Source organism: Haematobia irritans, chromosome 3, assembly GCF_050003625.1.
Source record: "Haematobia irritans isolate KBUSLIRL chromosome 3, ASM5000362v1, whole genome shotgun sequence".
Taxonomy (NCBI): domain Eukaryota; kingdom Metazoa; phylum Arthropoda; class Insecta; order Diptera; family Muscidae; genus Haematobia; species Haematobia irritans.
The window spans coordinates 110626613-110643744 of record NC_134399.1 but is presented as its reverse complement, the minus strand read 5'-3'; the positions used below and the strand labels follow the sequence as shown (position 1 = coordinate 110643744).

The following is a 17132-nucleotide window of genomic DNA, read 5'->3' as shown; positions in this document are numbered from 1 at the left end:
TTTTATTTCTATAGAAAATTTTGTTAAAATTTAATTTCTATAGAAAATTTTGTTAAAATTTCATTTCTATAGAAAATGTTGTCAAAACTTTATTTCTATAGAAAATGTTGTCAAAATTTTATTTCTAAATTTAAAAATTTTATTTTATTTCTTTAGAAAATTTTGTCAAACTGAATTATATACGTATTTAATCGGCCTTTTTTGATTTAATATATACCACGTAGGGACTTACTTACAATTTAGAAGACGGTGTTAGGAGGTTTTAAGATACCTTGCCATCGGCAAGTGTTACCGCAACCCAAGTAATTCGATTGTGGCAGTGTTTAGAAGAAGTTTCTACGCAATCCATGGTGGAGGGTACATAAGCTTCGGCCTGGCCGAACTTACGGCCGTATATACTAATAATATATATATAATAATACTTGATGAAAACATTAATTGATTTAATTAGCAAATTTCAATTAATTTTTTAATTAGTTCAATTAAAAATTAAATCCATTAATTTTTTAATTAAAATCGTAACTATTTTAAATTACTTGCTTAACTGAATGGCCGTACCATTTTCATGTAGCTCCGTTAGGCTTTAACTGCCAGTTAACAGAAAGTAAATTGCAAATATCTTCTCTCCGGTTAACTTTAACTGAAAAATTTTCGTCAGTTAAGTTCCTAACTGGCCTTTGGAATATAAAGGCAAGATGACAGCTTCGTCCATAATACGGTTTAGTCAATGGAACACTAACGGAGCTTTATGAAAATGGGGGTTAGTGTTTTTAGCCTGATTAAAAAATTAAATGTTTTAAATAAATTTTTAGTCAAAAATTAAAAAAAAATCCATCACGTTTTTTTAAGTGACTTAGTCTTTCAAGTTTGATTAAAAGTTAATTGTACCAATTAATTTAATAAAAAATTTTAAAATTTTCAATCATTGACTTAATTAACGTAATATTTTTATCTTGATTAAAAAGTTAATTGTATCAATTAATTTATTAATTGAAAAAATCTTCAACTTCAATCAACTATTTAATTGGAAATATTTTAGTGATATTTTTTTTTGCTGTGCATATCGAAACTAATTATTTCCGAACAGAATTTTCAATTACATATGTAATTTATTTGCATTTTAATATGTAATTTTATTGCAATTAATTATTTAACATTTTAATTAAAAAAGTAAAAATTTTCAATCATTTTTTTTAATTATTTTTTTTTTATTTTATAATTTTAGTAAAAAGTTTTTTTTTTAATGATTACGTTTTCAAATGCAATCAAATTATTAATTGGAAATATTTTGGTGATATTTTTAATTTCATTATATGTGGTTGAGATGTATAGGCTTTTATCCCCGAAAAATAAGGCGTGTCTGTCTGTACGAATGTCATAGACATAGATATGTCGGCTGCCACTAAGCTTAATCTATTGAAAATTCTGAACTTAATATATGTGGTAATCGCATGCAAAATGTTGGTATCGTGAGAAGCCGCGGTTAAAATGTTTGGAGTTCGACAAAGATTGGCATTGGAGTCAGGCCATCTATAGCCATTGTGTAACGGTTACTTACTATACCTTCCATACATTGGAAAGAAAGTGCCCAAATATGTCAATGACTCGGAGTTAAATATCCACTTTACAAAAAGAAAAACCATATGTCCCGGACAGTTGGAAAATGATGAACGCTAAAGTTTTAAAAAGAGAAACAAAGTACACACAAAAAAATCTGATTCAAACACGAAATTAATTGATCCAATTAATTTTTAATTGAAATGTCTTCAATCACAGAAATGATAGTATCAATTAAAAAATTAATTGAAAGTGAATTAAAAAATTAATTGGTCCAATTAAAAAATTAATTGACACTATGAATTTTTGCGATTGATTTTTGTTTGAATTAATTAAATTTTTAATTGAATATTTTTAGTTTCTATTAAAAGTTTGTACCACGGCTCATATTATCAAATATCATAGTTCCAATATTTAAAATTTTTACCAAAGCTTTATCCTTGATCCACATTTGTAAAGGTGAGCATGTGTGTGCATTTGAAGTGATATTGATGCGAGGAGAAATTATCACTACCACAGAAAAGGCAAATGAATGGAATTTCGAGGATTTTTTCCCCTTTTTAATAGTATAGGATTATGCTTATAGAGTATAGTTTTTTTTATTTAAGTACACAAATATGTTTTTGCTGACGTCTAGACCATAGAAGTTTTGCCAAGACGGTAACAATTTTTTTTTTTTGGAACGAGAACAAAATTGATACATACCTTTTTGAAATGCATTAACGTATCGGCACTGTTTTCACACATTTCTGTGATCAATGTAACACCAGTAATTAAAATGCCTGAAATAAAAAGGTTTTATTTGTTTATATAAATTAGGAAAATCTATATATAAGAATCGCGAAATTTGGTATGGATTTGGCCCTGGGCTAAAACGATTATTTTAAAATTCGTAAACATAGATAATAAAGATACTAAATAAAATCGTCGACTTTATACCGAATGGAAGAAATTGGAGTAAGAAATTCGATAGGTCTTAGGCTGCACTTACTGTTTATTTCGATGCCGAATATGTGCTATGGTACACAAATGTGGTAAGAATTAGAGTTTATCCCGAACTTTTTCCATTCCCGGGGAAGTGGGAATTTTTCGAATATCCCGGGATGTGGCCCAAAGAAAAACTTTCTTTGATATGACATACCCTTTGAACATTTAAGAAACTTATAAGTAAGGGAACCACCGTGGTGCAATGGTTAGCATGCCCGCCTTGCATACACAAGGTCGTGGGTTCGATTCCTGCTTCGACCGAACACCAAAAAGTTTTTCAGCGGTGGAACGCCGTTCGGACTCGGCTATAAAAAGCAGGTCCCTTGTCATTGAGCTTAACACGGAATCGGGCAGCACTCAGTGATAAGAGAGAAGTTCACCAATGTGGCATCACAATGGACTGAAAAATCTAAGTGAGCCTGATACATCGGGCTGCCACCTAACCTAACTTATAAGTAACATAAGGCTAGCCAAATCTCACATAGCCAGATCAGCCAAAAAATCATACCAAAAGACGAATTTTTTTCTAATAGGATACTCTCATCCCGTATGGAGTTTTTAAAAATTGTTTAGAACTGAGTGAAACGTATTTCGGTTAATGGAAAACCTGAGAATTCTCGAGATCAGTGTTACCGTTGTGCGACTTTAGTCGCATTATGCAACCTTCCTAACGTCATGCGACTCTTTAAAAATACTCAAAAGACTAAAGTCGCACAAAAGGAAAGTGCTTAAATTTGAAGCAATTTTTATAAATGGGAATTCATTGCCGTGCGCTTTACGTGCGAGCCCTCCTTGGTCATTGATTCAACCCCAGTTTCGACCAAACAACAAAATGTGTTTCAGCGGAGGGTGATGAGCGTTTCAAAGCTTCTCTAAGTACCTCACCGCAATATGAAACCGTTTGAACTCGGCTATAAAAAGGAATTCACTTGTCATTGAGCTATCCATAGAAGGACTCATTAATAAGAGAGAAGTAAATCACGTGTAGTATCACAATGGACACCTAACCTACTAGGTGTTCTGGTTCGTTCAGTCTTTGTTTTATTGTATACTAGATACGTTCTAGTACCAAATAATTTTCGCTAATTATCTCAAATTTTTACTGGAAGTCGTTCGTTTACTCCAAAAAGCCAGCAAAAGAGGGCCTGAGAGAGATCAAATGTGACATTTGAGATATAGAGAAGTTGCAAGCTTTGCTAGGGATTTTTTTGATTTGTTTTTTTTTGTTTTTTTTTTTTTTTTAACTTGCAAGAGTTTATCATAAACAAATCATACATCATACATATTTAACAGAGTCAATTAGAAGTGTAGTATAAAAAATAAATATTTTTATTATTTTAATTGATTTAAAAGCTTTAAATTGACTGATGGTAAATTGGTACTGGATGGCATTCGCGTATATTGCTGCTAATTTTAGCAAAGAGAAAAGAAATCCATTTTTACTCTCTTGAAAGTTTACGTTTTACTGGATTTTATGTTACAATAAGTTGGTAAAATATCTTTTTATGCTACAGGGACTGTTCCTTTATTGTTTTTGTGTTGTTTTTTGTAGTAAAAAGACCTCACAAATACAAACGACTTTTTTTTTTATCATTATGCGACTTTTTTGTGCGACCTGTTTTGGAATATGCTACTTTTTATGCGTCTTTTTCAAAATTTCCAACGGTAACACTGCTCGAGATCCCGTTCCCTAATTTGGATATGTTAAGTTAGGTATAGTGGCCGCTCGTCATTTTAGACAAGTCCGGACGGCCCTCCTCATTACGGTGAAATTAGAGATGCTTTGAAACACTACTCAGAAAATTCACCAGCATTACTGAAAATCTTTGTGGTGTTCGGTCGTAATTAAATTTTTAATTTTCGGTAAAGTTCAAAGGACGATCATGATGCCAAATTTTGAATATGCCCAATGGGGGCCTATACCAGTCAACAAAGTTTAATTCAGAATAGTTATATGGGGGCCATTTTCGATAATGGACATTCAAGAGATATGAGACCTATACCTTTTTTGTCGATATTCAAAATTGATTTTTTAGGTCCCAACATGATCTTGAAAGAAAGAAAAAAATATTTCAATACAATTTGGTCCTTTGTGTAATTCAATTTTTCGCTCGCTAGCAAATTGAACCTAATAATGTTATGGAATTATTTTTTCGTTTACAATCCCAGAAATAAAAAATTATCGGCAAAAAGTAGAGAAAATATTATTTTTGGATCCTGAAGTGGTGTAAAATTGGTCGATGAATTTAACATAGACTTGTCATAGGACGGATGTCCACCATTTCAACAGCCGTTGCACTGAATTTCCATCATTTCTTAAAGTGTGATCCGAATTTAGTGTCTTGGAGGTGAATTGAAAAATTTTTGTGATATTAAGAGAAATAAAAAATTTTTATAATGTTTTTTATAATTTTTAATGCATTCTGACGTTTGACCAAACGTCAAAAATTCGTAATTTTTACAGAATGGATTTAGCATTTTTTCGACAAAATTTAAATAATTTGTAACATTTTATTAATTCTTAGTCAGTTTTTAACCAATTTGAAAAAAAAGTTAAAATTACCCATTAAAAATATGAAAACAGCGAGCTATATTGAATTAAAATAACTTCCTGTGTAGTTAAAGTAAAGAACATATTTACGAGCACATTTTTGGAAGTGCTTTTAAAGTTGTGCCTTTAGAACAACTTCCAATTATTTTTTTCCTGGGAATATACTAGCTATAGATCAAATTTGATCGAATACATGGGAAGAATTTTAACAAACGTCACGTTAATATTCTTTCTGAATTTGATTATATCTTTAAAAAGCAAAAAAAGAAAACTGTTATACATACCATGATTTTTTTCACTTAACAGTGAACGTGTGGCCGGTAAGAATATTTCCATTAATTCGGGGACACGTCGAATAACACGAAAAGCACAAAGGATTGCTTTCTTACGTATGTATGTGTTTGGTGATTTCATGAGACGTTCCACCTCACTGGCCAAATCACGTGCCATTTCAGGTGAGGCTATGGCACCCAGAGTGCATAATGCCAAACCCACAACAAATTGTGTTGAACTATTTAAATCACTGGAGGTGGTAAGAGAGGCAGGAGAAGAGAAGAAAGTAATTTATTAAAACACAAAAGAACTTAATTAATTTTCACCTGTTGCTACTGCGGCAAACATGTCTGGCTACCTACGGAACACAAACACGAATGCAATCGCAGCAGGCTAAAGGATGAATTTCTCTGGTCAGTATTCTATGCACAGTGGTATTGAATCGTTTCGTTATTTTATACAAAATTTAATTTAATAGATATGAAGTAACTTCCATATCATTCTTAATTATTGCACCTCAAATTATATTTTACTTATAATTAAATAATTTCTACTACATTTTCATAGCATTCTTGTATTAAGATAGGTTCGGTTCGGGATTGAGTCGATAAGTACATAGACTCAACGCCTGATGATGATGAGCAAGAATTTCTATCGTGTATGTACGAGGGCAGTTCGGAAACTTCTTAAATAAGCGCGGTATAAACAGAAAAAGTTAAGTGTTTTGGAAACTTCCATCTCTGTTATGAACACATGTTAAATTTAGTTTCGATCTGGCAACTCCTTCATACACACAAAAAAATTTCACGAAAATTTTTCCAATTAAAATTTTAAACGAGTTTTAAAAAATATTCAATTAAAAATTTTATTGATTCAACAAATTTTTTAATTGAAACAAAAATCAATCACAACTCCTTCATACACACAAAAAAAATTTCACGAAAATTTTTCCAATTAAAATTTTAATTGAGTTTTAAAAAATACTCAATTAAAAATTTAATTGATTCAACAAATTTTTTAATTGAAACAAAAATCAATCACAAAAATAATAGTATCAATTAATTTTTTAATTGGATCAATTAACTTTTTAACTGACCTTCAATTAATTTTTTAATTGATACTATTATTTCTGTGATTGAAGACATTTCAATTAAAAATTAATTGGATCAATAATTTCGTGATTGAATCAGAAAAAAATTTTTTTGCGTGTATAGAAACAGGTGTTCAAAAAAGACGCATCCGCAAAATTAGAAATGCGTGCTGTCATTAAATATCTACATAAAAAGGTTTATCGGGACAAGAAATTCATAATGTATTTACCGATTTTCGAAAAATATAAAAGATTCTTGTTTTAGAATAGAGGTGTGCGCGCACGTTCACGAAATGAAAATCGGTACTCACGCACAAACTACTTTTAAAGACTCACGCCCACGCACGATTCACTACAATTAACGCGACTCACGACAAATTCACGAGACTCCCGACATTTTCCAACCGGGAAAGAGGAAAGGTAACAAAATTAATAAATAGGATATAGTTCGACAGCTAAATAAAATTCAGTTATCATATCATAAAGAATTAAATCTTGATATTTTTTCGTGGGCGTGATTTTACAGAAATTTTATTATTAATTATTTATTATATTATTTTTATATTATTTATTATATTATTTTATATTTATTATATTATTTTATATTATTTATATTATTTTTAGTTCCATTCACGCACATTCATGAAAGTTTCTTAAGATTTTGTTCACGAGTCACGTGATTCACGTGTGAATCACGCGTGTCACGCGCTCACCTCTATTTTACAAGATAAACTGTTGAACGAAATTAAATTAAATTGAATTCTTTTTACGGTAACTGATGTTCACTGTTTTATGAGATTCAGAAGAAGTGATCTACTTCAACTACATGGAAGAAGGGCAACATGTTATATTGGAAAAAAATAAGATAGCTTATCGGCGGGCCTCGCGTCATTTAATGTTCTCGTATTGATCTACGAAGTATATCCACCGTATTCATTCGATACAGGCAGTGGACTGCCCTTTTGTGAATGAATGGTGCCTGATTCTTTATTAAAATCAATTACAAGAGACTCAATTCTGGTGATTTGTCCATACAGGATCTAAATCAATATAATGACACAAGGGTTATATAGAGTCTGTATCAAAAATGGAAAATATGAACTAATACGGCCACCTTGAAAATAAATTTACCTCTTGAAAAAACAGGTTTTAAGAGTGAATGTTTTAAGGGGATATATGATATTAAGGACCATTTTGGCCCTTCTAAAAATTAGACCGTTCTGTTGTCCAATATATCTCTGGAAATTGGAAAAAAAATAAGATAGCTTATCGGCGGGACTCGCGTCGTTTAATATCCACCGTATTCATTCGATACAGGCAGTGGACTGACCATTTGTGAACGAATGGTGCCCGATTCTTTATTAAAATCAATTACAAGAGACTCAATTTAGGTGATTTCTCCATACAGGATCTAAATCAATATAATGACACATGGGTTATATAGAGTCTGTATCAAAAATAGAAAATATGAACTAATACAGCCATCTTGAATAAATAAATTTACCTGTTGAAAAAACAGATCTTAATAGTGAATGTTTTAAGGGGATATATGAAATTAAGGACCATTTTGGTTCTTCGAAAATTAGACCGTTCTGTTGTCCAATATATCTCTGAAATGTCCTTCTTTTTTACACAATTTGTGTTAGTAGTTTTTTGGAAGCATATCCCAGATGAAGGTAGATGTCGGACTGACATCATCGGGGCACTGTAAAAGAGACTCTATTTATCGGTCATCTTCTTAGTTTTATCGGAGAACGCGAAATTATTCTCTAAACAGTGGAGTAATAAATATTTTGGTATTTATTGAAAAATTAAGCAATGAAGAGTTATTTCACTTATTTATTACGTCTTAATAAAATATATAGAAATTTAATAAAATATATATTTGGATAAAATATATAGAAATTTCATAAAAATAAAAAACAAAATCCAGCATTTGGATTAACCGAATTCTTGTTTTGACTATCCGGTTTCGAGTTTCTAAAGGAAGCTCGTTAACCGTTTAATTGGTGTTGATTTTGAACACCCTATTCAGTAAGTAACCAGGCAATACTAGGGTATGAAAGATTTTGGAAATGTTCTCCATACCATTACTATTTGCGTATGAAAATTAAGTAAAAACATTTAAAAAAATTTTCCACTTTTTTTAGTGCGTCTCAATAAAATTCGACTTTCGGACAAAGTAGATAGAAATTTCATTAAAAAAAAAAAACAAAATCCAGCGTTACGTTTAACCGAATTTTTGTTTTGACTATCCGGTTTGGGGTGTTTAAAGAAAGATCGTTAACCGTTTAATTGATGTTGGTTTTGGGCACCCTATTCAGTAAGTAACCCGGCAATACTAGGGTATGAAAGATTTTGGAAATGTTATCCATACCATTACTATTTGCGTATGAAATGTAAGTAAAAACATTTAAATGAAATTCTTTAAAAGGTTTTAAAAGGTTGTTAAAAGAATTTGCAAATCAATACCTCTAATACCACTGTGCTCAAGGACTTCAGACATTATGTATACATACTTTTTTAAGCAATTTGTTATAAGCAAGTGAACATCTTGTCGTTCATCTAGCAATAACATGGCTCCCAAATAACCAATTCTTTTATCGGTGAAACGTGTGCTAGCTGTCAGTTTTAAGCATTCCAACTGTCCAAAATGTGCCGGATAACCCAACATATGAATGTACAGGAGCTTAGCAATATTTCGACATCTAGAAGAGAAAAATAGTTGAACAATTATAATAGGGTTTTGTTTTTAATAGTCTTAACATTTATATTTCAAATAAAGAGCAATTAAGATGACTCACTAACCTCCATACTGGATCCTCTTCACGGAAAGTGGTGCGTATGTAGGCACATTCTTTATTAACAACAGCACGTTCCTCTGCAGCTGTTCGAGCTGCTCGTATCTGTCTTATGAGATCTCTTAAACGTGTAGGTGTCGGCATCCTCACTGTAGCATGGAAAGAAACGACAGAAAAAGAGAACATTAATACTCATACATAACCACCAAGTATTTATTAATGAAGAAGGAAATCGAGAAAAACGGCAAAATTGTACTAGAGCTCCACAGCCTCCACTCATGTATAAGAGTTATGTAAATTTATTTTCTTTTTTCTCATAATTTTTAAAGAATAGATTGTTGCAGCAGACAGCAGGGATTCCAATACGAGTAAAAAATGCTATGATTGGAATTATGTGAAGATGCTAAACATCTTCAGTTTGATTTATAATTTAATTTACAAACGAACAAAACTTCCAAATTATTTAATTTTATTATTATTAAATAGGGGCTCTGTTAAAAAAAGTTCATCGCGCGCTTCATTCATTCAGCGACGAAGCTCATTTTTGGCTTTGGAGTAAAGATCAGCTAGAAGCATTGCAAAAGCTACCAATATATTCATAAAGTTACCGTTTGGTGTGGTTTGGGAGCAGATTGCATCATCGGACCGTACATCTTCAAAGACAATGCGAATGTTAACGTAACTGTAAATGGTGGGCCCTACCGTGAGATGATATCCAACTGCGTTTTGCCCATGACATGTGGTTTCCACAAGCCGGTACTACATGCATACACAACACGCGTAACAATGAAGTTATTGAAGGGCAAGTGCGGTGAAATCGTGAAATTTAACACCTTTAGACTATTTTTCTGGGGCTACCTTAATGCTAAGTTAGCTTCTAAACATTTGTTTGTTTGCAGCAAAAAGTCTGAAATATTTGCTGCAAACATTTATTTATATACAAAATATGTATGATAAGCAATCATAAACGTTTACTCATCAATCCATGATATTTGTTGTAATTAAACTTTTACATGTTTTTCTTTGTTTAACGTTGCCAGCTGTATCTTTTTCCTCTATTTTCTCTCGATCTCTCTAATGTTTCTCAACATATATGTATTTATACGAAATTTCTAAATTACTATATTTTTGCATCCAAAGACATTACATTTAAGAATATGTAAAGTCCCAAACAAAAAATGTTCGAACATATTAACATATGTGTGCTAAACATATTAAACTATTTTATGAACATTATATGTTTGCACTTCAAAATTATGTGTTAAAAATTCGAGTTCCAAATATATAAGTTTTACATCGAAACATATAAAACAAGTAAGGAAAGTCTAAAGTCAGGCGGGCCGACTATATTATACGCTGCACCACTTTGTAAATCCACATTTTCGATACTATATCAAATCCGTCAAATGTATTTAAATCTGACTCAATCTGAACAAAATTTATAATCTATAAACTTATAATTTATGTCGGCTAATGCCCTGGGATGGTAAACTATATTAGTAAAAAACAAGTAAGGAAAGTCTAAAGTCGGGCGGGGCCGACTATATTATACCCTGCACCACTTTGTAGATCTAAATTTTCGATGCCATATCACATCCGTCAAATGTGTTGGGGGATATATATAAAGGTTTGTCCCAAATACATACATTTAAATATCACTCGATCTGGACAGAATTTGATAGACTTCTACAAAATCTATAGATTCAAAATTTAAGTCGCCTAATGCACTAGGTTGGAACACAATGTTAGTAAAAAAACAAGGAAAATGTTGGTATTTTGACCATTTTTGTCGAAATCAGAAAAACATATATATGGGAGCTATATCTAAATCTGAATCGATGTCAACCAAATTTGGCACGCATAGCTACAATGCTAATTCTACTCCCTGTGCAAAATTTAAATTTAATCGGGAGTTAAAAATTGGCCTCTGTGGTCATATGAGTGTAAATCGGGCGAAAGCTATATATTGGAGATATATCCAAATCTGAACCGATTTCAACCAAATTTAGCACGCATAGTTACAATGCTAATTCTACCCCCTGTGCAAAATGTCAACTAAATCGGAGCAAAAAATTGGCCTCTGTGGGCAAATGAGTTTAAATCGGGCGAAAGCTAAATATGGGAGCTATTTCTAAATCTGAAATTGGGCCAAAACTCTGACTTCTGGGGCCATATAAGTCCATATCGGGCGAAAAATATATATGGAAGCTATATCTAAATCTGAACCGATTTCCATCAAATTTGGCACACATGACTATACTACCAATTGTACTCTTTGTGCAAAATTTCAAGCTAATCGGGTTAAAACTCTGGCTTCTGGGTCCATATAAGTCCATATCGGGCGAAAAATATATATGGAAGCTATATCTAAATCTGAACCGATTTCAACCAAAATCAATAGGGTTCTATTCTGACCAAAATTAGGAACACGTGCGGACGGACGGACAGACGGACATGGTTATATCGACTCAGGGAACCACCCCGAGCATTATTGCCAAAGACACCATGTGTCTATCTCGTCTCCTTCTGGGTGTTGCAAACATATGCACTAACTTCTAATACCCTGTTCCACAGTGTGGCGCAGGGTATAAATATGGGAAACATTTTAATCTGAACAAATTTTGAGGCAACTTCGCAAAAATGTATTTATGATTTATCGGTCGATAGATATGTATTAGAAATAAAGGAAAATTTGAGTCACTTTCACAAGTTTTCGACTCAGCAGTGGCGATTTTATAAGGAAAATGTGGGTATTTTGGTCATTTTTGCCCACATCGGAAAAGCTTATATATGGAAGCTATATAGAAATCTGAACCGATTTCAACCAAATTTGACATGCATACTTAGTATTTTAATTCTACTCCCTGTGCAAAATATCACGTAAATCGGACTACAACTTTGAACTCTGTGGTCATATGGCGGAAAATCGGGCGAAAGATATATATGGGAGCTATATCTAAATCTAAACCGATTTCAATAAATTTTAGCACACTTGACTACACTACTAATTGTAGTGACTAAAACTCCGGCTTCTGGGGCCATATAAGTGTATATCCGGGCGAAAGATGTATATGAGAGCTATATCTCAATCTGAACTAATTTCAATCAAATTTGGCTCACCTGACTATAGTACTTATTGTTCTCCTGGTGCAAAATTTTAAGTAAATCGGGGTAAAACTCTGGCATCTGGGTTCATATAAGTCCATATCGGGCGAAAGATATATGGGAGCTATATCTAAATCTGAACCGATTTCTTCAAAAATCAATAGGGTTCTATTCTGACCCAAAACAGGAACTTGTGCCAAATTTGAAGGCGATTGGAATTAAACTGCGACCTAGAGTTTGATCACAAAAATGTGTTCACAGACAGACGACATGGCTATATCGACTCAGGGACCCACCCTGAGCATTATTGCCAAATACACCATGTGTCTATCTCGTCTCCTTCTGGGTGTTGCAAACATATGCACTAACTTATAATACCCTATTCCACAGTGGGGCGCAGGGTATAAAAACTGTATTTTCCTAGTCCGGGCATGCTAACCATTGCACGGGAGCCACCGTGGTGCAATGGTTAGCATGCCCGCCTTGCATACACATGGTCGTTGGTTCGATTCCTGCTACGACCGAACACCAAAAAGTTTTTCAGCGGCGGATTATCCCATCTCAGTAATGCTGGTGACATTTCTGAGGGTTTCAAAGCTTCTCTAAGTGGTTTCACTGGAATGTGGAACGCCGTTCGGACTCGGCTATAAAAAGGAGGTCCCTTGTCATTGAGCTTAACATGGAATCGGGCAGCACTCAGTGATAAGAGAGAAGTTCACCACTGTGGTATGACAATGGACTGAATAGTCTAACTGAGCCTGATACATCGGGCTGCCACATAACCTAACCCAACCTAACCTAACCTAACCTAGTCCGTGTATACAGACTAGCACGCTTCAATTGAGGCATTGAAGCATTTATTCGTGAGATAACGGCCGAAATATTGCAAAGAGTATACCAAAATTGGACTAAGGGGATGAACGACTTGAAGTGCATTTGAAGTGGTCAATATTTGCATTAAATAATCTTCAAACATTAAATTATATAGACCATGCTATCCATTCAAATGAAGATTTTATGCTTTCTTCTCAATTTTATGTTTTTTTTTCAAACAGTCTCATCACAACAAGTTCGAAAATACTCACAGACCTTACATCAAATTTATACTCCAAAGGAGCAAAAAAGTTTCTGCGCTTGCACGAATGTGGTGAATTGCTGAACTTCTGTCAACAGTTGTTACGTTTTCAATTTTTAATTACCAACACAATTACATTTAAGACATTTTGCTTCGAGAATGTGTAATGATGTGCATGCTACTCATATAAAGCTTAGATTATAGATAACAGTGATTTGCTTCTGTGTCGTTCGTAAATAGCAAATTCCCACAAAATATAATTTAATAGTTTCGCGTATCTGATGAGTACTCTTTCTCATTCTTTGGTTCGTTTATTCCCTGTGTCATTGTTTCATCTCATTGTTTGTTCAATACATCTAAAGGCAATAGATGCAATAATGCATTAAGGGAATCTGTAGCTGATTTACTTAATTCTGTTGAGATACTTAAAAAAACATTCGATGAACTGGTCTGCTGACCCATAGAATGTTTCATATACCTGAATGTATGATAGAGCTCGACCCAAGCGGTTTTTTGACCGAAGCCGATGTTCGGCAAAAAAAAAACAATAATCGACCGATGCCGATTACTTTCATGAAATTGTAATAAAGAAATTTGGGGTGTTTTAGTTCAATATTAGCATATTTAATTCCACGAAGGCAAAAAAAAACAAGAAAAAAAGTTCTTTTTAAGACATGGATTTTTTATAATTTTTTTACGTTTTATTTGTACTGGGCGTTACGATGGATAGTGATTGCAGTATTTTTCAGGCTGAGATTTCTGCGATCACAAAGGCTGCTGAGTCGCTGTTGATGAGGTCGTTATTCAGAAGCGATATCAGCTTCTTCATCGGAATCTATTGTAGTGAACTGGGGATAAGGGAGTCTTACACGCTGGATAGTGATAGCTGGATAGTGTGCTCATTTATATGCAAATACTTTTCTAATGAAGACTTTTGTGATTATGACAGCTGAGCTCAAGCCCTTTCCAATGAGCCTAGTCTCTATATCGCAAGCTGCTTAGTTTTGGCACAGTGAGCCCGTTGTAAAAATTTGTTGAAAATTTTGTTTTCAAATTTTCACTTTTCACAAATACTTTTCTAATGAAGACTTTTGTGATTATGAAAGCTGAGCTCAAGCCCTTTCCAATGAGCCTAGTCTCTATATCGCTCGCGGCTTAGTTTTGGCACAGTGGGCCCGTTGTAAAAATTTGTTGAAAATTTTGTTTTCAAATTTTCGCTTTTCACAAATACTTTTCTAATGAAGACTTTTGTGATTATGAAAGCTGAGCTCAAGCCCTTTCGAATGAGCCTAGTCTCTATATCGCACGCGGCTTAGTTTCGGCACAGTGGGCCTGTTGTAAAATTTTGTTTTCAAATTTTCGCTTTTCACAAATACTTTTCTAATGAAGACTTTTGTGATTATAAAAGCTGAGCTCAAGTCCTTTCCAAGGAGCCTAGTCTCTATATCGCACGCGGCTTAGTTTTAGCACAGTGGGCCCTTTGTAAAAATTTGTTGAAAATTTTGTTTTCAAATTTTCGCTTTTCACAAATACTTTTCTAATGAAGACTTTTGTGATTATGAAAGCTGAGCTCAAGTCCTTTCCAAGGAGCCTAGTCTCTATATCGCACGCGGCTTAGTTTTAGCACAGTGGGCCCTTTGTAAAAATTTGTTGAAAATTTTGTTTTCAAATTTTCGCTTTTCACAAATACTTTTCTAATGAAGACTTTTGTGATTATGAAAGCTAAGCTCAAGCCCTTTCCAATGAGCCTACTCTCTATATCGCACGCGGCTTAGTTTTTAAATAATAAGCCAAATACTAAAAATCCAAATTTGAAATCCTAAATTCGAATTTGAAAATATTTTTGGTGCTGGTTTGTGTCTCGGCTAAGTTTTTTGCTGCAAATTTCAAATTCGAATTTATCTTCACACACATCGAACCCACGACCTTGTGTATGCAAGGCGGGCAAGCTAACCATTGCACCACGGTGGCTCCCATCGGAAGGAAGAAGATGGAAAGATTACATCGAGGAATCACAATGGACCTATACTATTCAACACAAAATTGATGTCATCCTCTATAACCTAACCTATTATAGGTCTAACCACTGCCATGTATAGCCAATGCACAATTTTCGGTTTTATTTCCAACTTTTTTCCTATTGCCATTTTGCACGAGTACAAAGCTACCGTGGCTTTTCTCGCTCTTTTTTTTTTAATATTTAGTTCAGCTTCCTGTCCAAAATAAGGCCAATGTATTTTGCACACTCACCAAAGGGAATTTCAATACCCCCTAAGAATATGGGCTTAACCGTGGGAGTTTTTCGATATTTACAGTACATGAGTAGTTCTGTCTTTGCAGTATTTATCCCAAGACCATTCTCTTTCGCACATTTCTTAGTCATCCGAAGGGCTCTCTGTATAATATCTCTGGTTGGGGATGGGAATTTTCCCCTGACTGCAAGAACCACATCATCTGCGTATGCCACCACTTTTATTCTTCCTTTTTCTAAGGAAACCAGAAGGTTGTTTATAGAAACATTCCAAAGAAGAGGTGATAAACTCCTCCTTGGGAGTGCCTCTGTTCACATACCTTTGTATGTTTGCTTGACCTAGTGTGGCTGAAATACGTATCTTCATTAGAAGTTCGTATAACAGTCTAAGCATACCTGGTTCAACATTCAGAGTTGTCAGTCCATTTAATATCGAGCTCGGATGGACGTTAATGAATGTCCCTTCGATGTCAAGAAACGCCACGATTGTGTATTCATTGACAGAGAGTGAGCTTTCAATAAAGCTGACTAGTTCATGCAATGCAGTCTCAGTAGAACTGTCCTTCGAGTATGCATGCTGTCGTTTCGAGAGCAAACTTGAATCTATGCTAGTTCTAAGATAAATATCTATCATGCTCTCTAGAGTCTTAAGTATGAATGAGGATAAGCTGATTGGTCGGAAATCTTTGCATTAGATGCAAGGGAATCTGTTGTTGTCTTATTAAATGCGCCATAAATACACAAACAAGCAATCCTATTTATTTGACTCTTTGAAAAATGTTCGTCTTCCATTCTAATATAACATGTTCGTCGCAACCATATCAATTTCTCGAAAATTATGAACTGGATTAGATAGACATGATTATTTTTGGCGAGAAAACAATATTTTAGCGGCAAAAATGTTCCATGTCACCATCCAAAAAATACATTTTGTTCTTGAAACAGGCTTGAGGTGATCATATTCTTTCTGTGCGTGTTGAGAACAACCCTTTTTGGTAGCAACCATGTTCCTTTTATTCAACGTTAAGCATTCACGTCGTTCATTGTTGCTATGAAAATATATTATATATATTATAGTTACGTAATAAAAACGTGTACGACTATGTACGACATAATAAGTCTATATTGATAGCATAATTTATTCCTTCCGCTTGGAAAGCCCTAAATAAACAATATCATGAGGAAAAGAAAATAAACACCAACATATGCAATTGTCATCTCTAGTGTCAGTTAACAAACCCACCGTAGTGCAAATTGCCTTTGAATGTGGGTGTTTTGCTTTTTAAGATTTATGTGCCATTTTCTGTCGCGGTCTTTTCTTCCGAGTCTCTTTTCTCCCTTTTTCTCTAGGTATTTTAAACGAGACTGAGGACATATGGCCACAAAAGAATTGGTGTGACAGTATAGCTTTAAAATACACAATTTAAGTGTTAATTAATACC

The 17132-nt window shown here is 33.7% G+C and overlaps 1 protein-coding gene across 7 annotated transcripts in view; it reads right to left on the bottom strand.

Annotated features, from left to right (window-relative positions):
- The window catches only part of AP-1gamma (adaptor protein complex 1, gamma subunit), a 53523-nt gene that overhangs the window by 18265 nt on the left and 18126 nt on the right, over positions 1-17132 (bottom strand). For all 7 annotated transcript variants that reach the window (XM_075300996.1, XM_075300997.1, XM_075301000.1 and 4 more), the window contains 4 exons: positions 9267-9408; positions 8978-9166; positions 5380-5618; positions 2263-2339 (listed from right to left, as the gene is read on the bottom strand). In XM_075300996.1, the coding sequence (XP_075157111.1) occupies positions 2263-2339; positions 5380-5618; positions 8978-9166; positions 9267-9408 (647 nt within the window). The remainder of the gene's footprint in view (positions 1-2262; positions 2340-5379; positions 5619-8977; positions 9167-9266; positions 9409-17132) is intronic.